General features: G+C 46.2%; 1 protein-coding gene across 1 annotated transcript in view; it reads right to left on the bottom strand.

Annotated features, from left to right (window-relative positions):
• Positions 1-948: 948 nt before the first annotated feature.
• The window catches only part of TTC23L (tetratricopeptide repeat domain 23 like), a 126,760-nt gene continuing 101,427 nt past the window's right edge, over positions 949-26,281 (bottom strand). The window contains exons 10-12 of the mRNA XM_063925444.1: positions 7,227-7,364; positions 5,955-6,037; positions 949-1,102 (exon numbers count right to left, since the gene is read on the bottom strand). Coding sequence (XP_063781514.1) covers positions 1,081-1,102; positions 5,955-6,037; positions 7,227-7,364 — 243 coding nt within the window. The 3' untranslated portion in view covers positions 949-1,080. The remainder of the gene's footprint in view (positions 1,103-5,954; positions 6,038-7,226; positions 7,365-26,281) is intronic.

The raw sequence follows: 26,281 nt of genomic DNA, 5'->3' as shown, positions 1-26,281 counted from the left end.
TGGTTGGCCCGCAGTAGCGGTCCCTTTGTGTTGTTGGGATAGCATTGCTATCCTGGCTAGGTTGGTGTCGCTATCTTCTCTTCTGGTTAGCGCCCTCCTTTCGTTTCTGGTTGTGTGTTGGCTTGTTGCTTCACCGCTGTTGTATTTGTTTCTTCTCTCGTGGTATGTCCGTCTCCTCGGGCACAGTTTCCTATACTGAGTCTGGTAGGAGGGGCATAGAGGGGAGGAGCCAGCACACACATACACACACACTAAAGGTTTTAAAGTGTCAGGCTCCAGTGGATCCGATCTATACCCCATGGTACTAAAGTACAGATCCCCAGTATCCACTACGGACTATGAGAAAAGGAAGTACCGGTAGGTATTGAATTCCTATTTTAGGAGCAGGTTCCCGTGCGCTCTTGAGTCCGTCCCAAAATTAGTGTTAGATTTTGACAATGGTGAAAATATACATTGTCAAAATCTAACACTAATTTTGTCACTGACTTATGTGCCATGCAAGAGCGCACGGGAACCTGCCCCTAAATTACACCGATGGAGAATAATTACTGTTTTCCAAATAAATTAATGTGTCTAGGTCGACAATGTTTAGGTCGACCACTATAGGTCGACAGTCACTAGGTCAACAGGGTTGGAAGGTCGACAGGTCAAATGGTCAACATGAGTTTTGAAGGGGAGTGACGTTTTCTTCGTAGAGTGACCGGGAACCTCAATTAGTGCACCGTGTCCCCTTGCATGGCTCGCTTCGCTCGCACTGATTACCATTCAAATCGTAGTCCACGTGGATCGTTAAGTATGAAAAAGTTAAAAAAAAGATGATTTTTTTTAAAAACTCATGTCAACCTTTTGACCTGTCGAACTAGAAACCCTGTCGACCTAGAAAACCTGTTGACCTTCCACCCCTGTCGACCTAGCGACTGTCGACCTATAGTGGTCAACCTAAACATTGTTGACCTAGACAGTGTCTATCTTCAAACCGGATCCCGTTGGATGTACGTAGGCATTTGTACCCTGTGCGGGAGGATCCTCTGATACAGCCTAGCCCCCAGTGTGATGGTCATTAGTAGTGTAATATGGTGATCACTCTCCACTCATTCCAGACCTGCAAGAAACAGATTCTGTGGATTAGCGTTGCATGTAGAGCACATTCCATTACCTACAATTCGTTATGAATACACCTTTGTTTTGTACATTAGAGAGATACAAACCCATGGGTATATTGCAGCTTGTCTGTACTGTATATAAACCATAACACATCGATCAGATATTTGAAGAAATTAGTGTAAGTATTCCTTTGTGTAAAAGGCACCCCAACAGTCCAAGTCTTAGGGATATCCCTGCTTGTGCACAGATGGTATAATCAAACTCACTGTGGTACTAATTAAATTACCTGTGCCTAAGCATGGATATCCCTAAAACTTGGACTGTTGGGTTTCTACAGGATGCGTTTGGGGACCACTGGTATATAAGGTACAGTGAGTATTATATATGCTATTGGAAGGGCCTTTTAAATCTATCCTGCACTTTTAATCCTGAAGAAAAATAAAGTACAATGTTTCATCTGCAAAATGTCCACACAGGAGAATTGGTTCTCCCATCCTGTTAAGAGGAGCTCAGTGGTGACAGTAGTGAGATTCGCAGACCATTTCATCTCTGGCCACCAAAGGTCACTATTGCACGGAAAATGTTTTATTAAACTTGCCCCTTATCCAACATGGCTTCAGAAGAATCCATCTTGTTTCCTGGTTTGGCCCATAAATAGGCTTTCCTTTACTTATTCCTTTGAGGTTTTTATGTGCTCACCTCGTCCTATGTGAGTCTGTACCTTTTGGATGAACTACTACCAGCTTGTGCCAGCCCAGCTTACATCTGAATATATTTGCTGGGTCATTCTGGCTGACGCGGCAGGATTTGGGGTTTTCTGGTGCTTGTGTTCTCTCCCCCTCCTCTTCATACATCCCACCTCTCTCTCCTGTACACCACACGTCCTCCCCCACTCACTTCTATATACTGTCCACGTTCTGTGAGGTGAGGATTGGGCATCTCAGACCGCAGGTATGCCCAGATTACCACTGCTCATGTATAGACCAAAACACACAATTCTGAATGATCTAGTTCTCAATTAGCTGGCACTTGGCAATTAGCTGTATTAACCATTATACTTCAGCTAACTCCACCAGCATTGTAACAGAATCCTAGAGTAATAACAATAGAGTATGCCTAAAACCGGCCTTTCTGGCACTCATACTAAACACTGCAGGTGTGACAGACATAACATTTGCAGAGAGAGTTTAGATTCGGGCAGTACAGATGGTGTAATGGTTAGCATTACTGCCTCACAGCACTGGGGTCATGGGTTCAATTCCCACCATGGCCCTAACTGTGTGGAGTTTGTATATTCTCCCGTACTTGCATGGTTTCCTCCCACAATACAAAAATATACTGGTAGGTTAATTGGTCCCAAACAAAAATTAACCCTAGTGCAGAGGTTCTCAAACTCGGTCCTCAGGACCCCACACAGTGCATGTTTTGCAGGTCTCCTCACAGAATCACAAGTGACATAATTAGCTCCACCTGTGGACCTTTTAAAATGTGTCAGTGAGTAATTAATACACCTGTGCACCTGCTGGGTTACCTGCAAAACATGCACTGTGTTGGGTCCTGAGGACCGAGTTTGAGAACCACTGCCCTAGTGCATACTTGCCTACCTGACCCTCTCCATGAGGGAGAAAATGCTCTGTTCCTGGACTTTCCTGGTAATGTATGATTGCCATCACCTGTGGTGAAACACCTTTCTTATCAATTAACTAGCTCACTACAGGTGATGGCAATCATACATTACCCAGGAACAGAGCATTTTTTCCCTCATGGAGAGGGTCAGGTAGGCAAGTATGCCCTAGTGTGAATGTGTGTCTGTGTGAACATGTGATAGCGAATATAAATTGTAAGCTCCACTGGGGCAGAGACTGATGTGAATGGGCAAATAATCTCTGTACAGCGCTGCGGAATATGTGTGCGCTATATAAATAACGGCTAAAAAATAATAATAATTTGGGTGGGTTATATTGTTGCTGTGCAGGGTAAATACTATGCTGTCATTTAGGTGCATTTTACATCTTCCATATGCAAAATACATGAAAGAGCATTTCTAGGTGTGTATCCACCAATATAATAAAAAACAATCCAACACTCAAGAGGGACACATGTAACAAACACAGGAACTATGGCCCTCATTCCAAGTTGTTTGCTCGCAAGGCGATTTTAGCAGAGTTACACACGCTAAGCCGCCGCCTACTGGGAGTGAATCTTAGCTTCTTAAAATTGCGAACGATGTATTCGCAATATTGCGATTACAAACTACTTAGCAGTTTCAGAGTAGCTTCAGACTTACTCGGCATCTGCGATCAGTTCACTGCTTGTCGTTCCTGGTTTGACGTCATAAACACACCCAGCGTTCGCCCAGACACTCCTCCGTTTCTCCAGCCACTCCCGCGTTTTTTCCGGAAACGGTAGCGTTTTTATCCACACGCCCATAAAACGCCGTGTTTCCGCCCAGTAACACCCATTTCCTGTCAATCACACTACGATCGCCGGAGCGAAGAAAAAGCCGTGAGTAAAAAAACTATCTTCATAGCAAAATTACTTGGCGCAGTCGCAGTGCGAACATTGCGCATGCGTACTAAGCAGAAAAACGCTGCGATGCGAAGAAAATTACAGAGCGAACGACTCGGAATGAGGGCCTATGGACGGTAATTCCGAGTTGATCGCAGCAGCAAATTTGTTAGCAGTTGGGCATAACCATGTGCACTGCAGGGGGGCAGATGTAACATTTGCAGAGAGAGTTAGATTTGGGTGGGTTATATTGTTTCTGTGCAGGGTAAATACTTGCTGCTTTATTTTTACACTGCAATTTAGATTTCAGTTTGAACACACCACACCCAAATCTAACTCTCTCTGCACATGTTATATCTGCCTCCCCTGCAGTGCACATGGTTTTGCCCAACTGCTAACAAATTTGCTGCTGCGATCAACTATGAATTAAGCCCCTTATTCATTAAGAATTGCAGTTTCTGGTAAAAAGCAGTTGCTGCAATCAAATAGTTGCCAACCAGAAATAGAGAAAAAAATGCCCATTACAGAAATTATGAATGCATCGCAATATGCGGGCTGATCGCAAAACTATACGCAATTACCGGAACATCGAAGATTTTTACTATCTACGCAAGGCAAGGTCATCCCCAATTCTTGCGACACAAGAGACTGGAAGTGGTCATCGCTGACGTCAGAGGCCCTCCTTACAAACGCCTGCGCACGCCTGGGTTTTTTCAGACACACCCGGAAAACATCAGGTTTCCGTCCAGAGACGCCGGCTTATTGTCAGTCAAACAGCGGCTGCATTGCAATCACGATGTGTATGCAATTTCTGTTGCTATTTTTACTCACATGCGCGCAATGCAAATGCTGCGCATGCGCAGTCATTCAATAATCGTCCGGATTGCGATTCGCAAATTTTACAATCCTTACCGAATGAGGTCCTAAGAGCATCAAGGAAGAAGAGGATCACCATGGATTTAGTTGATGACTGACTGCTATTCATTTACATAAATCCGTTCTCATCGCCAATCCTCAGGTTCCAACAACAGGTCATGTTTTCAGGATTCAATTAATCATTCACAGGTGAGTTAATCTATATTACCTAGGTCAGTAATTATCCACCATCTTCAATGGATAGAAATCCTGAAAACATGACCTGTAGGTGGCATTAGAGAACTCCTGAAGTAAAGTATTTTGGGCCTAATTCAGTTTCAGACACTATTGTGCAAAAATCGCTATGAAGTGATTTCTGCACATCAGCACGCAGCTGCTGCAACCCAAAAGATGGCCGCCCGCCGACTGTCTTCGCAGCTAGGCTGCTTAGGCAGGACGCAACCCTAAACAAGTGAGAGCATCGCTGTCTTGCGATGCCCTCGTATGTGTGTGGGGGACAGGACCCGGCATGCAGGGCGGACTTGTCCTGTGCTGGACATCCCCCCACATGTCAGTGTAATGGGTTGTAGAGGTGATATTATTGTCACATCTACAACCCATGCCGAATTAGGCCCTTTGCTTACAGTATTGAGTTTTTTTATTTTTTTATTTAATTGATTATTTTCTTTATTTTTACACCAGTCATCATCATTAACAATTGGTCTTTATGGTGTTATTATATGCTTAAAGCATATCCATGTGGCAGACATATTGTACACAGTATCTTAAGGTAAGCTCACAAGGTCCTGTGTGTTCAGGTAATGACAATTATACACACAGAAAGAACAAAGGTGGTCATTCCGAGTTGTTCGCTCGCTAGCTGCTTTTAGCAGCATTGCACACGCAAAGCCGCCGCCCTCTGGGAGTGTATCTTAGCTTAGCAGAATAGCGAATGAAAGGTCAGCAGAACTGCTACTAAATAATTCCCTGCAGTTTCTGAGTAGCTCCAGACCTACTCCTAGATTGCAATCACCTCAGTCCATTTAGTTCCTGGTTTGACGTCACAAACACGCCCAGCGTCCGGCCAGCCACTCCCCTGTTTCTGCAGCCACTCCTGCGTTTTTATCTGGCACGCCTGCGTTTTTTAGCACACTCCCTGAAAACGGCCAGTTTCCACCCAGAAACACCCACTTCCTGTCAATCACACTACGATTACTCGAGCGAGGAAAAAACGTAGCTCGAGCTTGTGTAAATCTATTAAGTTTTGTGTTAAATTACTAAGCGCATGCGCGCTGTGTACCATGCGCATGCGCATTTTCCACCTAATCGCTCCGTTGCAAAAATCGGCAACGAGCGAACAACTCGGAATGACCACCAATATGACCTGGACTGCGAGTGAACGTTATAGCTGTTTCATACTTCTTTGCAATAAAATAAGTTTCTTCAATAAACCTGTTTACAGAACTGAAAATTGAAGCAAAACTTACTTCTGTAATGTAGCCAGCAGGTTCTGGGTCTCTCTGCTTTTACTGTGCTGAGACCCATACACGGCTATCTGAATATCCGAACACTGAAAGAGACATAAAGAGGCATTGTCTGACAACCTAGAATGATAATGAAGGAGGCAACGCTGAGATCAGGTATTTATTGCTTTCTACAAAGCAAATTAAATCGAGTGACCTGACTCACAGGTGGTCGCAGCGCAGATGTTTGCGCAGTTGAGCGATTATTTTTATGTGCTGTGCATGTGGCTGAGTCGCACTGTACACGTGCCGCTGTTGATTAGCACGGGCATTCGCAATGAGGATTTATTTGCAGTGTGAGTGATGGGTAGTGACCATTTGTGGGAGGTAACGGTGGTGGCTTCAAAAGCACAGGCGTGCCGTTACAGGGGCGTGTCTGTGACTGCAAATTCGTAAGCACTTGTGAAGGCAGCAGCTTACTTGTGATGGACATTCTGAGAAACCATCATAGGGTTGCTTAGAGATCCGATCGTGTGTCCGATGTGGCGTCTTTGGGCCCGATTCAGAGTCGTACGCTATTCCAATTATTACGCAGTTGGCTATGTTTTTGTTACCTGCGCATGCACCCGAGTCAGTGCATCTGTGATGGCACAGAGAGGATTAGGAAAGTGGCGTGACTGGGGAGGGGTATGGGCTGCACCCTGGTACCACCCTCTGAGGGATGACACCAAAATTCTGGCTCCTCCTCAGTAAGAGTATAATAAAGGTGTGGTATTAATGGTTGATATATTGTTACATATTCCTGTCCATCTGACTACACAACTAAGGAAAAAAAAGATAGAAAAATATTGTTCAAGATAGTACAGTCACAATTTCTTTTTTGAGTTTGTAAAGATGGTCAGGGTGATAGACGATGGTCAGGGCGATAGTGTTAGTGATAGGTGATGGTCGGAGCAATGGTAAAGGTGATACGTGATGGTCTGGTTGATGGTAGAGCAATGGTATGGGTGATAGTCAGGTGATGGTCTGGTTGATGGTCAGGGTGATAGGTAATGGACAGGATGATAGGTGATGGTCAGGGCATCAGTAATGGTGATGGTCAGGGTGACGGTCAGGGCGTCGGTAAGGGTGATGGTCAGGGAGATGGTTAGTATGATGCTCATAGTGATGGTAAGGGTGATGGTCAGGTGGATGGACAGGGTGATGCTCCCTTTGTGGATAAATTAATCAGACATGACCCTGATTTATATTGTGGTACTGTACGTTGAGTCCAGCATGCCGCTTTTGCCATGTTACCTTTTTCAGCAGCCGGTAGCCCTTCTGTATTTTCCCATCCGCCAAACATATGCTGCCCATTATACTGAACATCTCAGCCACAGTCTCATTATACTCCATCTCCGAGCCCACTGCTTCATGTAACAGCTTGTACGCCTCCTGGTGGGACAGAGGGCACACTGCATTACTGCCTGCAGTATCTGCTTTCAGTGTCAGCTTTATGTAACTTTAATCAAACTCTTTCTTTCATGTCAAATGACGCTCAAAGTGTGATAGATACATTTATAGAAGAGAGCAAGATGTCCAAACACATGTACGTCGTGCAATTGGAGCTTTTAAAGAACCAATGACTGCCGTCATCATTTATTATCTTCATACTAAAAAACTTGTTATCAATTTTTAATTTTCCATAGATGAAGAACGTGTATAGTCATCATAAACTCAGTTTAGAAATGTTTACTTTAACAATGGTCATAGTTGAATGATGCAGTGTCTTGCGAGAGTATATAACTCCTTAATAATATGTCAGCAGGTTTGTCTGTGTTACAAATGACAATTAAAAAAAATCTTTAAAAAAAAAAGGTCTGCTTTTATGGATAAAAGACCCCCTAATTCAAATAACATTGGTTATACTGTCAATCTGTGAAATGAAAATCAAAGAGCAGTCCAAGAAAATTAAAGATAGTGTTATAGACATGTACAAGATAGGAAAAGGCTGCAAAATAATATCTACAGTAGGTGCTTGGATGTCCTAGTGAGCAATGATGGATTATTTGTGAGGAAAGGGAAGCTCTATTGGTATCCGGTTGATAGATAGACAGTGTCTAGTTAGACAGTCAATAGATAGACACCATATGTTAGATAGACATTAGGTCGACATGGTCAAAAGGTCGACATGAAAAAGGTAGACAGTATAAAAGGTCGACAGGGTCAAAAGGTCGACATGAAAATGGTCGACATAAAAAAGATAGACACATTTTTTTTTACATTTAACATGTTTTTGGACTATTTCCTACCTTCTCTATCCATGTCGGCATAGAGCTGGTCATAAACCTTGTGACAAGCGAAGCGAGCCACCGAGCCCGAAGCGTGACGAGTGAAGCGAGCCCCGCGAGGGTATGCCTTTCTACAATTGAGGGTCCCAGATGACAAAACTATCCACACAAACCACAAAAATGCAAAAAACATGGTGTCTACCTTTTTTATGTCGACCATTTTCATGTCAACCTTTTGACCCTGTCAACCTTTTTCATGTCGACCTTTTGACCCGGTCGACCTAATGTCTGTCTAACATATGGTGTCTATCTATTGACTGCCTAACTAGACACTGTCTATCTTTTATACCATACCCGCTCTATCATACCACCCAGGCACTGCCACCCTCAAAACTCAGCATTCAAGCAAGAAGACCTGTGAGTGAAGCCACAGAGAGACTGAAAGAGATTTTACCAAAGCACTAACCAATGCCGATTACAGGTCATCATTGCTACATAAAGTGAAAGATGTCCCTAACGCAAGGGAAAATACTTATCTTAGTTGTATGTATGTAAACGCCAGAAGCATTACTGGTAAAAAGGGTGAACTAGAAATACTTGCAGCAAGTAAACAGTATGATATTATAGGCATTACTGAAACTTGGTGGGACGAATCTCATGATTGGACAGTCAATCTAGAGGGCTATACACTGTTTAGGAGAGACAGACTAAATAAAAAGGGTGGAGGGGTGTGTCTTTACGTAAAGCCGTTTTTAAAACCTGATATACGGGAAGATATTCAGGAGGGGACTGTAGACACTGTCGAGACATTATGGGTAGAAATTGCATGCAGGGAAAAAGGAATAAAAAAGTTAGTATTGGGTGTATGCTATAGGCCGCCTGGTATCAACGTATCTGATGAGGAATTGATACTAAAGCAAATTGAAAGAGCAGCAGGAGTAGGAGACATAGTAGTGATGGGAGATTTTAACTATCCAGAGATAAACTGGAAAAACGATTCATGTGATACTGCTAGGGGCAATATGTTTTTAAACACACTTAATGATAACTACTTAATTCAACTAATTGAGGAACCAACTAGGTACAATGCAATCTCAGACCTGGTATTAACAAACAATGGGGATTTGGTATCAGGTATTATAGTAGGGGAACCCATAGGAAACAGCGACCACAGTATGGTCACATTCAATATCAGTTTCCATAAACAGCCCTATACTGGCTCAACTAGGACTCTAAACTTAAGCAAAGCAAATTTTGAAAAGATGAGGGTATTTTTCAGGGATATTGAATGGGAAGGTTTGTTTTTAGGAAAAAATACTACGGAGAAAATAAGATTTTACTCACCGGTAAATCTATTTCTCGTAGTCCGTAGTGGATGCTGGGAACTCCGTAAGGACCATGGGGAATAGCGGCTCCGCAGGAGACTGGGCACAACTAAAGAAAGCTTTAGGTCACCTGGTGTGCACTGGCTCCTCCCACTATGACCCTCCTCCAAGCCTCAGTTAGGACACTGTGCCCGGACGAGCTGACATAATAAGGAAGGATTTTGAATCCCGGGTAAGACTCATACCAGCCACACCAATCACACCGTATAACTCGTGATACTATACCCAGCTAACAGTATGAATATAACTGAGCCTCTCAACAGATGGCTCAACAATAACCCTTTAGTTAGGCAATAACTATATACAAGTATTGCAGACAATCCGCACTTGGGATGGGCGCCCAGCATCCACTACGGACTACGAGAAATAGATTTACCGGTGAGTAAAATCTTATTTTCTCTGACGTCCTAGTGGATGCTGGGAACTCCGTAAGGACCATGGAGATTATACCAAAGCTCCCAAACGGACGGGAGAGTGCGGATGACTCTGCAGCACCGAATGAGAGAACTCCAGGTCCTCCTTAGCCAGGGTATCAATTTTGTAGAATTTAGCAAACGTGTTTGCCCCTGACCAAGTTGCAGCTCGGCAAAGTTGGAAAGCCGAGACCCCTCGGGCAGCTGCCCAAGATGAGCCCACCTTCCTTGTGGAATGGGCTTTTACAGATTTTGGCTGCGGTAGTCCAGCCGCAGAATGCGCCAGCTGAATTGTGCTACAAATCCAGCGAGCAATAGTCTGCTTAGAAGCAGGAGCACCCAGTTTGCTGGGTGCATACAGGATAAACAGCGAGTCAGTTCTCCTGACTCTAGCCGTCCTGGAAACATAATTTTTCAAGGCCCTGACTACGTCCAGTAACTTGGAATCCTCCAAGTCCCTAGTAGCCGCAGGCACTACAATAGGTTGGTTCAAGTGAAAAGCTGATATCACCTTAGGGAGAAACTGGGGACGAGTCCTCAATTCTGCCCTATCCATATGGAAAATCAGATAAGGACTTTTATATGACAAAGCCGCCAATTCTGATACACGCCAGGCCGAAGCCAAGGCCAATAACATGACCACTTTCCGCGTGAGATATTTTAGATCCACGGTTTTTAGTGGCTCACACCAATGTGATTTTAAGAAACTCAACACCACGTTGAGAACCCAAGGTGCCACTGGAGGCACAACCGGGGGCTGAATATGCAGCACTCCTTTTACAATGTCTGAACTTCAGGTACTGAAGCTAGTTCTTTCTGGAAGAAAATCGACAGAGCCGAGATCTGTACCTTAATGGAGCCTAATTTTAGGCCCATAGACACTCCTGCTTGTAGGAAATGCAGAAATCGACCTAGTTGAAATTCCTCTGTTGGGGCCTTTTTTGGCCTCACACCAAGCAACATATTTTCGCCATATGCGGTGATAATGTTTTGCAGTTACATCTTTCCTGGCTTGAATCAGCGTAGGAATGACTTCCTCCGGAATGCCCTTTTCCTTTAGGATCCGGCGTTCAACCGCCATGCCGTCAAAACGTAGCCGCGGTAAGTCTTGGAACAGACAGGGCCCCTGCTGCCGCAGGTCCTGTCTGAGCGGCAGAGGCCATGGGTCCTCTGATATAATTTCTTGAAGTTCTGGGTACCAAGCTCTTCTTGGCCAATCCGGAACCACGAGTATCGTTCTTACTCCTCGTTTTCTTATTATTCTCAGTACCTTTTGTATGAGAGGCAGAGGGGGGAACACATAAACCGACTGGTACACCCACGGTGGTACCAGAGCGTCCACAGCTATCGCCTGAGGGTCCTTTGACCTGGCGCAATATCTTTTATAGCTTTTTGTTGAGGCGGGACGCCATCATGTCCACCTGTGGCCTTTCCCAATGGTGTACAATCCTTTGGAAGACTTCTGGATGAAATCCCCACTCTCCCGGGTGGAGGTCGTGTCTGCTGAGAAGATCTGCTTCCCAGTCGTCCACTCCGGGAATGAACACTGCTGACAGTGTTAACACATGATTTTCCGCCCATCGGAGAATCCTTGTGGCTTCTGCCATCGCCGTACTGCTTCTTGTGCCGCCCCGTTGGTTTACATGGGCGACTGCCGTGATGTTGTCTGATTGGATCAGTACCGGCTGGTTTTGAAGCAGAGGCCTTGCCTGACTCAGGGCATTGTAAATGGCCCTCAGTTCCAGAATATTTATGTGTAGGGAAGTCACCTGACTTGACCAAAGTCCCTGGAAGTTTCTTCCCTGTGTGACTGCCCCCCAGCCTCAAAGGCTGGCATCCATGGTCACTAGGACCTAGTCCTGTATGCCGAACCTGCGGCCCTCTTGAAGATGGGCACTCTGCAGCCACCACAGTAGAGATACCCTGGTCCTTGAAGACAGGGTTATCAGCCGATGCATCTGAAGCTGTGATCCGGACCACTTGTCCAACAGGTCCCACTGAAAAGTTCTTGCATGGAACCTGCCGAATGGGATTGCTTCGTAGGAAGCTACCATTTTTCCCAGGACTCGCGTGCAATGATGCACCGATACCTGTTTTGGCTTCAGGAGATCTCTGACTAGAGATGACAGCTCCTTGGCTTTCTCCTCCGGGAGAAACACTTATTTCTGTTCTGTGTCCAGAACCATCCCCAGGAACAGTAGACGTGTCGTAGGAACCAGCTGTGACTTTGGACTGTTTAGAATCCAACCGTGCTGTTGTAGCACTTTCCAAAATAGTGCTACCCCGACTAGCAACTGCTCCTTGGACCTTGCCCTTATAAGGAGATTGTCCAAGTACGGGATAATTAAAACTCCCTTTTTTCGAAGGAGTATCATCATTTCGGCCATTACCTTGGTAAACACCCTCGGTGCCATGTACAGTCCAAACGGCAGTGTCTGGACTTGGTAATGGTAATCCTGTACCACAAATCTGAGGTACTCCTGGCGAGGATGGTAAATGGGGACATGCAGGTAAGCATCCTTGATGTCCCGGGATCCCATGTAATCCCCCTCGTCCAGGCTTGCAATAACCGCCCTGAGCGATTCCATCTTGAACTTGAATTTTTTTATGTATGTGTTCAAGGATTTTAAATATAAAATGGGTCACACCGAACCATGCGGTTTCGGTACCCCAAACCGTGTGGAATAGTAACCCCGTCCTTGTTGAAGTAGGGGCACCTTGAGTATTACCTGCTGGGAATACAGCTTATTAATTGCCTCTAGCGCAGCCTCCCTGCCTGAGGGAGTTGTCGGCAAGGCATATTTGAGGAAACGGCGGGGGGGAGACATCTCGAATTCCAGCTTGTACCCCTGAAATACTACTTGAATGAAACAGGGATCCACCTGTGAGCGAGCCCACTGATCGCTGAAATTTTTGAGACGGCCCCCCACCGTACCTGGCTACACCTGTGGAGCCCCCGCGTCATGCTGTGGACTCAGAGGAAGTGAGAGAAGAATTTTGATTCTGGGAACAGGCTGACTGGTGCAGCTTTTTCCCTCTTCCCATGTCTCTGTACAGAAAGGAAGCGCCTTTGACCCGCTTGCTTTTCTGAAGCCGAAAGGACTGTACCTGATAATACAGTGCTTTCTTAGTCTGTGAGGAAACCTGAGGTAATGGATACAAGGTCCCAGAGACCATCCCCAAATAATTCCTCACCCTTATAAGGCAGAATCTCTATGCGCCTTTTAAAGTCAGCATCACCTGTCCAGTGACAGGTCTCTAATACCCTCCTGACAGAATGGACATTACATTCATTTTGGATGCCAGCCGGCAAAATATCCCTCTGTGCATCCCTCATATATAAGACGACGTCTTTAATATGTTCTCATGTTTGACAGGGTCACCGACCACGCTGCAGCAGCACGATCTGTAGGTCTTAGTCTAGTACCTGAGTGTGTAAATACAGACTTCAGGATAGCCTCCTGCTTTTTATCAACAGGTACCTTCAAAGTGTCCGTTCCTAAAACGGCAGTGCCACCTTTTTTGACAACCGTGTGAGGGCCTTATCCACCCTAGGGGATATCTCCCAGTGTAACTTATCCTCTGGCGGGAAAGGGTACGCCATCAGTAACTTTTTAGAAATTACCAGTTTCTTATCGGGGGGAACCCACGCTTTTCACACACTTCATTCATTCATCTGATGGGGGAACAAAACACTGCCTGCTTTTTCTCCCCAAACATAAAACCCTTTTTTTTTTTTAGTGGTACTTGGGTTAATGTCAGAAATGTGTAACACATTTTTTATTGCCGGGATCAAGTCACGGATGTTCCTAGTGGATTGTGTATATGTCTCAACCTTGTCGACACTGGAGTCAGACTCCGTGTCGACATCTGTGTCTGCCATCTGAGTGAGCGGGCGTTTTTGAGCCCCTGATGGCCTTTGAGACGCCTGGGCAGGCGCGGACTGAGAAGCCGGCTGTCCCACAGCTGTTACGTCATCCACCCTTTTATGTAAGGAGTTGACACTGTCGGTTAATACCTTTCACCTAACCATCCACTCTGGTGTCGGCCCCACAGGGGGCGACATCACATTTATCGGCATCTGCTCCGTCACCATATAAGCCTCCTCATTAAACATACCGCACACACACAGGGAATGCTCTGACTGAGGACAGGACCCCACAAAGCCCTTTGGGGAGACAGAGAGAGAGTATGCCAGCACACACCAGAGCGCTATATAATGTGGGGATTAACACTATAACTGAGTGAAATTTCCCCAATAGCTACTTGTATATATAATATTGCGCCTAAATTTAGTGCCCCCCCTCTCTTTTTAACCCTTTGAGCCTGAAAACTACAGGGGAGAGCCTGGGGAGCTTTCTTCCAGCTGCACTGTGAAGAGAAAATGGCGCCAGTGTGTCTGAGGGAGATAGCTCCGCCCCTTTTCCGCGGCCTATTCTCCCGCTTTTTTCTGGATTCTGGCAGGGGTATTTACCACATATATAGCCTCTGGGGCTATATATTGTGGTATTTTTGCCAGCCAAGGTGTTTTTATTGCTGCTCAGGGCGCCCCCCCCAAGCGCCCTGCACCCTCAGTGACCGGAGTGTGAAGTGTGTATGAGGAGCAATGGCGCACAGCTGCAGTGCTGTGCGCTACCTTGGTGAAGACTGATGTCTTCTGCCGCCGATTTTCCGGACCTCTTCTTGCTTCTGGCTCTGTAAGGGGGGCGGCGGCGCGGCTCCGGGACCGAACACCAAGGCTGGGCCTGCGGTCGATCCCTCTGGAGCTAATGGTGTCCAGTAGCCTAAGAAGCCCAAGCTGGCTGCAAGCAGGCAGGTTCGCTTCTTCTCCCCTTAGTCCCTCGCTGCAGTGAGCCTGTTGCCAGCAGGTCTCACTGAAAATAAAAAACCTAATTCTATACTTTCTTTCTAGAAGCTCAGGAGAGCCCCTAGTGTGCATCCAACTTCGGCCGGGCACAAAATCTAACTGAGGCTTGGAGGAGGGTCATAGTGGGAGGAGCCAGTGCACACCAGGTGACCTAAAGCTTTCTTTAGTTGTGCCCAGTCTCCTGCGGAGCCGCTATTCCCCATGGTCCTTACGGAGTTCCCAGCATCCACTAGGACGTCAGAGAAATGGGAGGTACTAAAATTCCTGCTAGCTAAAAATACACTCAAATTTATTCCTATGAGCAGCAAAAAAAAGAATAAAAATCATAAACCGAAGTGGCTTAACAAAAAGATTAAGGAACTTATGGGCAAGAAAAGGAGAGCATTTAAAAAATACAAATCTGACGGGGAAGCAGAGTCATTTCAGCACTATAAGGAATGTAACAAAATATGCAAAAAGGAAATAAGAGCGGCTAAAGTAGAAACTGAAAAACTAGTAGCAAAGGAAAGCAAAGCGAATCCCAAAAAATTCTTTAAATACATTAATAGCAAGAGATTAAAGAAGGAGAGTATAGGCCCTTTAAAAGACAAGTTGGGAGTCTTAAGCAAAAATGATAATGACATAGCGGACACACTAAATGAGTTTTTTTCAACAGTATTTACTAGAGAGGACCCAATTCAGGGACTAACATATAATCTCAATAATGAGAATATCCCACTGATAGGTACTTATTTAAGCGAGGAAGTAGTCTGTGACCGATTAAAACATTTAAAGATTAATAAGTCACCAGGTCCCGATGGTATTCACCCAAGGGTTCTAATGGAGCTTCATTCTGAACTTGCAAAACCACTACTTTTGATCTTTAAGGATTCAGTAATATCAGGTATGGTTCCCAAAGACTGGCGTATAGCGGAAGTAGTGCCTATATTCAAAAAGGAAAGGAAAGCTGAACCAGGTAATTATAGACCAGTTAGTCTTACATCTTTAGTGGGGAAAGTATTGGAAGGTATTCTAAGAGATAGTATTCAGAAGTTCCTTGAAGTCAATAAGGTCATTAAAAGGAATCAACATGGATTTATGAAGGACAGATCCTGTCAAACCAACTTACTTGGCTTTTATGAAACGGTAAGCGCAAACCTAGATCAGGGTAAAGAGGTGGATGTAAATCTTTTTAGATTTTGCCAAAGCGTTCGATACTGTACCACACATGAGACTTATCTACAAGCTACAAGAATCAGGGCTAGGAAGCACAATATGCACTTGGGTCAAAAACTGGTTAGATAATAGGGAGCAGCGCATTGTGGTTAATGGATCTTTTTCAACTTGGACTGAAGTGCTAAGTGGTGTGCCGCAAGGCTCAGTATTAGGACCGCTATTGTTCAATATTTTCATTAGCGACCTAACAGAAGGTATAGAGAGCATGGTGTAAATTTTTGCAGATGATACCAAATTGTGTAAAGTTATAAATGCGGAGGGGGATGCTGAGTCGCTTCAGAATGACTTAGTTAAATTAGAAGCTTGGGCAGCGAAATAGAGAATGCGCTTCAATACAGACAAGTGTAAGGTAATGCACTGTGGTAACAAGAACAAAAATAACACCTATCTACTAAATGGGGTAAAATTAGGGGATTCTGTACTGGAAAAGGACTTAGGTGTCCTCATAGATAGCAAACTAAGCAGTAGTACCCAAAATAGGACTGCAGCAAAGAAGGCTAATAAGATATTAGCATGCATAAAACGGGGAATTGATGCTAGGGACGAGAGTATTATACTCCCGTTATATAAATCACTTGTGAGGCCACACCTTGAATACTGTGTACAATTCTGGGCACCTTACTACAAAAAGGATATCCTGGAGCTAGAAAAGGTTCAAAGGCGGGCGACCAAACTAATTAAGGGTATGGAGACGCTGGAATACGAGGAAAGGCTTGCAAGACTAGGCATGTTTACACTGGAAAAGAGGAGATTAAGAGGGGACATGATCAACATTTACAAATATATAAGGGGACAATATACAGATCTTGCAAAGGACCTGTTTTTGGTTAGATCAACACAGAGAACTCGTGGACACTTGCTCAGGTTAGAGGAGATTCCGCACAATACAGCGTAAAGGCTTTTTTACGGTAAGGACGATACGTGTTTGGAATTCCCTGCCTGAGGGAGTTGTAATGGCCGACTCAGTCAACACCTTTAAGAATGGGTTAGATAAATTCCTAATGGATAAGGATAACCAGGGTTACGGGGCATAGTCACGCACTATGGTTATTATAAAAAAAGAGGGGTTAATCGGAACGGCAGTTAGCAACTTCAGTCAAAATTTTATACAAAATAATCGTGCATAGGAGACCACAAATAGGTTGAACCCGATGGACAATTGTCTTTTTTCAACCTTAGATACTATGTTACTATGTTACTAACTATCACTATGAAGGAGCTATAGAACTCAGTGGCATGAGCAGGAATAAGAGGGGGTGCACAGTGGGCAAGTGACCCAGCCCCCCCTCTTTCAGAGGACCCCCCCAATCTTCACTTACAGCAGGAGTGCACTGCGAGCTATCAAAATTGGGTTTGGGGTTTGGAATCTGCGTGCAAAATTGTTACATTCAATATGAAAAAGATGATAGTGTAATACCAACATAAAGCTACTGATTTCACCCTGGCCTGCAGGTATTATGTAGTAGAGCTTGGTTGGTGGTGCTCCCAGAAAATAGTTCAGGGGAAAAAACGATATTTCGTGGGGTTTTGCACAAGGGCAAGAAGACTGTTTGGTCTCTCTGGGGCACGCTTCAAATGTCATATGGTATGGTAATGATATCGTCTTGATATCTTAAATGTTTCATAATAAAAGTTAAGTTTTAATATAGCATCTTTACCTATCATTACCACGAGCTATCAAAATTGAAAAGAACAGGGAGGGGGGTGGAGTCCAAGGAGAGGGTGGGTTCTATACGGTACTGTGCAGTCAGTGCCAGTAGCATGGAAGAGAGGAGGGGTGGAGCAGCTGCATGCCGGTGCATGGCAGCCGTCGTTGCCTAGCGATCGCCTCTGAGACAGAGGCGGTCGCTGGGCGGGAGGGGGCAGGACGGCAGCATTAAGCCGCCGTTTAGGGGGTGCGGTCCGGTCAACGCAGGCGTGGCCGTACCGTTGGGCCGGACCGTCACACGCAGCCGCTGCGGGCCGGGGAGCAACGAGTAGCTCCCGGCCAGCACGCTAAAGCTGCGCTGGTCGGGAGCTACTCTGGAAGTGCAAAGGCATCGCCGCTGTGCGATGCCTTTGCACTTCTGTGGTGGGGGGGCCGGCACTGACATGCGGGGCGGACTAGCCCTGTGCTGGGCATCCCTCCGCATGTCAGGGAAGATGATCGTAGTTGTCCTAACTTTAGCACAGCTATGATCAACTCGGAATGACCCCCTGTGTACCAGAGTGTAAGGTAAAAAAGGGGGGATGCACGGGACACCATATTTTGTTTCTGTATGTATGTATATATATATATATATATATATATATATTTCTCTGACGTCCTAGTGGATGCTGGGGACTCCGAAAGGACCATGGGGAATAGCGGCTCCGCAGGAGACTGGGCACAAAAGTAAAAGCTTTAGGACTAGCTGGTGTGCACTGGCTCCTCCCCCTATGACCCTCCTCCAAGCCTCAGTTAGATTTTTGTGCCCGAACGAGAAGGGTGCAATCTAGGTGGCTCTCCTGAGCTGCTTAGAGTAAAAGTTTAAATTAGGTTTTTTATTTTCAGTGAGTCCTGCTGGCAACAGGCTCACTGCATCGAGGGACTAAGAGGAGAAGAAGCGAACTCACCTGCGTGCAGAGTGGATTGGGCTTCTTAGGCTACTGGACATTAGCTCCAGAGGGACGATCACAGGCCCAGCCATGGATGGGTCCCAGAGCCGCGCCGCCGTCCCCCTTACAGAGCCAGAAGAGCAGAAGAGGTCCGGAAAATCGGCGGCAGAAGACGTCCTGTCTTCAATAAGGTAGCGCACAGCACCGCAGCTGTGCGCCATTGCTCTCAGCACACTTCACACTCCGGTCACTGAGGGTGCAGGGCGCTGGGGGGGGGCGCCCTGAGACGCAATAAAAATACCTTAGATGGCAAAAAAAATACATCACATATAGCTCCTGGGCTATATGGATGCATTTAACCCCTGCCAGAATACATAGAAAAACGGGAGATAAGGCCGCCGATAAGGGGGCGGAGCCTATCTCCTCAGCACACTGGCGCCATTTTCCCTCACAGCTCCGTTGGAGGGAAGCTCCCTGGCTCTCCCCTGCAGTCACTACACTACAGAAAGGGTTAAAAAAGAGAGGGGGGCACTAATTACGCGCAGTATTAAAGATACAGCAGCTATAAGGGGAAAAACACTTATATAAGGTTATCCCTGTATATATATATAGCGCTCTGGTGTGTGCTGGCAAACTCTCCCTCTGTCTCCCCAAAGGGCTAGTGGGGTCCTGTCCTCTATCAGAGCATTCCCTGTGTGTGTGCTGTATGTCGGTACGTTTGTGTCGACATGTATGAGGAGAAAAATGATGTGGAGACGGAGCAGATTGCCTGTAATACTGATGTCACCCCCTAGGGGGTCGACACCTGAGTGGATAAACTGTTGGAAGGAATTACGTGACAGTGTCAGCTCTGTATAAAAGACAGTGGTTGACATGAGACAGCCGGCTACTCAGCTTGTGCCTGTCCAGACGTCTCATAGGCCGTCAGGGGCTCTAAAGCGCCCGTTACCTCAGATGGCAGATATAGACGCCGACACGGATACTGACTCCAGTGTCGACGGTGAAGAGACAAATGTGACTTCCAGCGGGGCCACACGTTACATGATTGAGGCAATGAAAAATGTTTTACACATTTCTGATAATACGAGTACCACCAAAAAGGGGTATTATGTTCGGTGAGGAAAAACTACCTGTAGTTTTCCTGAATCTGAGAAATTAAATGAGGTGTGTGATGATGCGTGGGTTTCCCCCGATAACAACTGATAATTTCTAAAATGTTATTGGCATTATATCCTTTCCCGCCAGAGGTTAGGGTGCGTTGGGAAACACCCCCTAGGGTGGATAAAGCGCTCACACGCTTGTAAGGGCTCTACCCTCTCCTGAGATGGCCGCCCTTAAGGATCCTGCTGATAGAAAGCAGGAGGGTATCCTAAAATGTATTTACACACATACTGGTGTTATACTGCGACCAGCAATCGCCTCAGCCTGGATGTGCAGTGCTGGGTTGGCGTGGTCGGATTCCCTGACTGAAAATATTGATACCCTAGATAGGGACAGTATATTTTTGCCTATAGAGCATTTAAAAGATGCATTTCTATATATGCGTGATGCACAGCGGAATTTTTGCCGACTGGCATCAAGTCTAAGTGCGTTGTCCATTTCTACCAGTAGAGGGTTATGGACACGACAGTGGTCAGGTGATGCGGATTTCAAACGGCATTTGGAAGTATTGCCTTATTAAGGGGAGGAGTTATTTGGGGTCGGTCTTTCAGACCTGGTGGCCACGGCAACAGCTGGGAAATCCACGTTTGTACCCCAGGTCGCCTCTCAACATGAGAAGACGCCGTATTATCAGGCGCAGTCTTTTCGTGGACAAGCGGGCAAAAGGTTCCTCATTTCTGCCCCGTGACAGAGGGAGAGGAAAAAGGCTGCAGAAATCAGCCAGTTCCCAGGAACAGAAACCCTCTCCCGCCTCTGCCAAGCCCTCAGTATGACGCTGGGGCTTTACAAGCAGAATCAGGCACGGTGGGGGGCCCGTCTCAATGAATTTCAGCGCGCAGTGGGCTCACTCGCAAGTAGACCCCTGGATCCTTCAGGTGATATCTCAGGGGTACAAATTGGAATTTGAGACGTCTCCCCCTCGCCGTTTCCTAAAGTCGGCTTTACCGATGTCTCCTTCTGACAGGGAGACAGTTTTGGAAGCCATTCACAAGCTGTATTCCCAGCAGGTGATAATCAAGGTACCCCTCCTGCAACAGGGAACGGGGTATTATTCCACACTGTTGTGGTACCGAAGCCGGACGGCTCGGTCAGACCGATTCTAAATCTAAAATCTTTGAACACTTACATACAGAGGTTCAAATTCAAGATTGAGTCACTCAGAGCAGTGATTGCGAACCTGGAAGAAGGGGACTACATGATGTCTCGGGACATCAAGGATGCTTACCTTCATGTCCAAATTTACCCTTCTCACCAAGGGTACCTCAGGTTTATGGTACAGAACTGTCACTATCAGTTCAGACGCTGCCGTATGGATGGTCCACGGCACCCCGGGTCTTTACCAAGGTAATGGCCGAAATGATGATATTCCTTCGAAGGAAGGGAATTTTAGTTATCCCTTACTTGGACGATTCCCTGATAAGGGTAAGATCCAGGGAACAGTTGGAGGTCGGTGTAGCACTATCTCAGGTAGTGTTGCGGCAGCACGATTGGATTCTCAATATTCCAAAATCGCAGCTGGTTCCGACGACTCGTCTTCTGTTCCTAGGGATGATCCTGGACACAGTCCAGAAAAAGGTGTTTCTCCCGGAGGAGAAAGCCAGGGAGTTATCCGAGCTAGTCAGGAACCTCCTAAAACCGAGCCAAGTCTCAGTGCATCAATGCACAAGGGTTCTGGGTAAAATGGTGGCTTCCTACGAAGCAATCCCATTTGGTAGATTCCACGCAAGAACTTTCCAGTGGGACCTGCTGGACAAATGGTCCGGGTCGCATCTTCAGATGCATCAGCGGATAACCCTGTCACCAAGAACAAGGGTGTCCCTCCTGTGGTGGTTGCAGAGTGCTCATCTTCTAGAGGGCCGCAGATTCGGCATTCAGGACTGGGTCCTGGTGACCACGGATGCCAGCCTGCGAGGCTGGGGAGCAGTCACACAGGGAAGGAATTTCCAGGGCTTACGGTCAAGCCTGGAGACATCACTTCACATAAATATCCTGAAGCTAAGGGCCATTTACAATGCTCTAAGCTTAGCAAGACCTCTGCTTCAAGGTCAGCCGGTGTTGATCCAGTCGGACAACATCACGGCAGTCACCCACGTAAACAGACAGGGTGGCACAAGAAGCAGGAGGGCAATGGCAGAAGCTGCAAGGATTCTTCGCTGGGCGGAAAATCATGTGATAGCACTGTCAGTAATTCCGGGAGTGGACAACTGGGAAGCAGACTTCCTCAGCAGACACGACCTCCACCCGGGAGAGTGGGGACTTCACCCAGAAGTCTTCCACATGATTATAAACCGTTGGGAAAAACTCGACAGGTATTGCGCCAGGTCAAGGGACCCTCAGGCAATAGCTGTAGACGCTCTGGTAACACCGTGGGTGTACCAGTCAGTGTATGTGTTCCCTCATCTGCCTCTCATACCCAAGGTACTGAGATTGATAAGATGGAGAGGAGTAAGCACTATATTCGTGGCTCCGGATTGGCCAAGAAGGACTTGGTAACCGGAACTTCAAAAGATGCTCACGGAGGATCCGTGGCCTCTACCTCTAAGAAGGGACCTGCTTCAGCAAGGACCCTGTCTGTTCCAAGACTTACCGCGACTGCGTTTGACGGCATGGCGGTTGAACGCCGGATCCTGAAGGAAAAAAGGCATTCCGGATGAGGTCATCCCTATCCTGATCAAAGCCAGGAAGGATGTAACCGCAAAACATTATCACCGCATTTGGCGAAAATATGTTGCGTGGTGCGAGGCCAGTAAGGCCCGACGGAGGAAATTCAACTGGGTCGATTCCTACATTTCCTGCAAACAGGAGTGTCTATGGGCCTGAAATTGGGGTCCATTAAGGTTCAAATTTCGGCCCTGTAAATTTTCTTCCAAAAAGAACTAGCTTCAGTCCCTGAAGTTCAGACGTTGTAAAAGGGGTACTGCATATACAGCCTCCTTTTGTGCCTCCAGTGGCACCTTGGGATCTCAATGTAGTTTTTGGGTTCCAAAAAGTCACATTGGTTTGAACCACTTAAATCTGTGGAGTTAAAATATCTCACATGGAAAGTGGTCATGCTGTTGGCCCTGGCCTGGGCCAGGCGCGTGTCAGAATTGGCGGCTTTATCCTGTAAAAGCCCTTATCTGATTTTCCATTCGGACAGGGCGGAATTGAGGACTCGTCCTCAGTTTCTCCCTAAGGTGGTTTCAGCGTTTCACCTGAACCAACCTATTGTGGTGCCTGCGGCTACTAGGGACTTGGAGGACTCCAAGTTGCTAGACGTTGTCAGGGCCCTGAAAATATATGTTTCCAGGACGGCTGGAGTCAGAAAATCTGACTCGCTGTTTATCCTGTATGCACCCAACAAGCTGGGTGCTCCTGCTTCTAAGCAGACTATTGCTCGTTGGATTTGTAGTACAATTCAGCTTGCACATTCTGTGGCAGGCCTGCCACAGCCAAAATCTGTAAAAGCCCATTCCACACGGAAAGTGGGCTCATCTTGGACGGCTGCCCGAGGGGTCTCGGCTTTACAACTTTGCCGAGCAGCTACTTGGTCAGGGGCAAACACGTTTGCTAAATTCTACAAATTTGATACCCTGGCTGAGGAGGACCTGGAGTTCTCTCATTCGGTGCTGCAGAGTCATCCGCACTCTCCCGCCCGTTTGGGAGCTTTGGTATAATCCCCATGGTCCTTTCGGAGTCCCCAGCATCCACTAGGACGTCAGAGATAATAAGAATTTACTTACCGATAATTCTATTTCTCATAGTCCGTAGTGGATGCTGGGCGCCCATCCCAAGTGCGGATTGTCTGCAATACTTGTACATAGTTACAAAAATCGGGTTATTATTGTTGTGAGCCATCTTTTCAGAGGCTCCTCTGTTATCATGCTGTTAACTGGGTTCAGATCACAGGTTGTACGGTGTGATTGGTGTGGCTGGTATGAGTCTTCCCGGGATTCAAAATCCTTCCTTATTGTGTACGCTCGTCCGGGCACAGTATCCTAACTGAGGCTTGGAGGAGGGTCATAGGGGGAGGAGCCAGTGCACACCAGCTAGTCCTAAAGCTTTTACTTTTGTGCCCAGTCTCCTGCGGAGCCGCTATTCCCCATGGTCCTTTCGGAGTCCCCAGCATCCACTACGGACTATGAGAAATAGAATTATCGGTAAGTAAATTCTTATTATATGTGTGTGGGTGTATGTATGTGTGTGGCAGTATATATGTATGTACAGATGAGTCAATGCTCCTCTTTACCTCTAGAATTGGCAAATGTGACTTGCTTGCCATGAGTAGCATGCCTGCGGTCGTGCAGATGCACCGTGCATTTTCCTGCATGCCATATGATTGCATGAGTGTGTATGCTCCCATGAATGGGTCGCCGTGGCTAATCGCAATTGCGATGCGGCCGCTCGTGCGACTGCTTCACAGGTGGTTTAGGGTGGACTCAGCTGTATGTTACTGTGTATGACTGTATACACACACACACACACACACACACACAATATATATATACATACATACTGATGACGGGGTGAGACCCCCCAGAAACGTCGATATACTAAAGGTTATTCATCGTTCACGATACTGGTAGTGCCGCCTCTTTTTGTTGTTGTGTATGTATATATATATATATATATATATATATATATATATACACACACTATATATGCATGTGACTATGTGTGTCAGTATGCATTTATATAAGTGTGTGTGTATATACAGTATGTGTTTGACAGTGAGACAGTCTAGAGTTGGCAACTGGAAGAACTGAAAGGTGCCGCTGGTTTAATGATCAAATCTGAGTCAGGAATTGACAAGTGATACTGGAATCAGGGGGGAGTGTTTGGAATAACTCTACTCTGGGGAAGTAACCTTGCGTCATCAAGAGGTCAAACAGACAAATTGGTATCATGCACCAAACATTAATAGAAAAGTTTAATTCAGAAAACCAGCATATCTTGATTTATTACCAGGCGAGTTGCCTTCCCATAAATATGTAGCTGGAGGTGCCCCAAAGATAAAAATGCTGAATACCCAAAGAGAAATAAGTAATATATTACTAGAACTAGCCATATATTTCTCTATAAAAGTCTTTATACGCCATTATTTTTGATGATGAATTCATATTAAAAGCTATGTTTTAAATTATCAGATGATCATATTGTATAAAAGAGTGCCCCACAAAGGACTAGGCCAACAGTCATTTTTTGAGTAGTCATCAAGAGGTCACCAACTACTACTACTGGACTCCCCCTGCCTACCCCTGGAACCAATTGAGAGGAACTGAACCCCAGGCCTGAGTTCACTTTACAATGGGGCTGGTACCAGTACTTGAGAACTCAGGGAATAAGAACGGGGAATGAACAAGTAATCAATAGCCTGCCTGGAATCCACTTATGTAACCTGAATACCAGAGCTGGGTGCCTGGAGCCTAAATCCTCAGAGAAGGACATAGATTCAGTACTCAGTCCACAATACCCAGCATTAACCACCACAGTGGAGACTCAGCACAAACCCCAGCTCTCCCAGAGAGGACCCTGAGAACACAACCATCATCGATGGTCACACTGAGGGTACACCGCAGGGAGTCCCAGAGATAGACTTGTAGCTGTGGTGCAGAGTAGGTGATGTATAACACACTGAGCAGTAGTACAAACTGAAGTGTGGACAACCAAAGACTGTCCACTTAAACCTGCAAAGAGCAGATGAGATGAAATACAGAAGACTTCCTTAAAATCATACTGGAGACTTGGCACTCTAAAGCACTGTAACAGTCAATATATCTGTGAAATTTGGGATACCGTAGTAATAGCTCAGGTAGAACCAGGCTGGAACTGGAATAAAGGTAGTAGACTGGAGCAGGCTGGATCTGGACTTGAACCAGAGGAGCATAGCAGGCTAGACTGGACTGGAACTGGAGTAATACAGTTGGTAGAACCAAACTGGAAGCAAAGGATGACAGCAGGTGAAACCAGACTGGAACCGGAGTTATGTAGCAGGCTAGACCGGACTGGAACCGGAGAAATGTAGCAAGCTGGATCAAACTGTAGGCAGCAAACTGAACACAAGCTGAACCGTACTGGAACCAGAGGATTACAGCAGCGCTGAACACTGGCTTTGAGATATGTAGACTGGGTCCCTGGAAATAGAGGTGAGCTGTAGAGTGGCAATAACAAACCCTTTATGGTAACAGGGTGGAAGCAGCTTGTACAGATACCAGGAGCAGAGACGCAGGTTAAGGCAGCAGATCAGAGACAGGAGGCACACACCGGAGAGTGAGTACACATAGGAGGAAGTTCCTTGTTGTTCCACAAGTGTGCTTGTGTCAGGTGCAGGTTTAAACAGGGGGCTTTTGCAGAGGATAGGAGGACACAGTCATGTGAGCGCAGCAGACAGGATAGTGACTGGATACTGAAGCTCACCTGATCAAAACCATGGACATGGAGTACCCAAGGAAATTTTTGGCAGCAGCTCCACATAGTCTAGAAC

The sequence above is a fragment of the Pseudophryne corroboree genome, chromosome 1 (assembly GCF_028390025.1).
Source record: "Pseudophryne corroboree isolate aPseCor3 chromosome 1, aPseCor3.hap2, whole genome shotgun sequence".
NCBI lineage: Eukaryota > Metazoa > Chordata > Amphibia > Anura > Myobatrachidae > Pseudophryne > Pseudophryne corroboree.
Note: the sequence above shows the minus strand (reverse complement) of the source record. Positions and strands in the feature narration are given on the sequence as shown.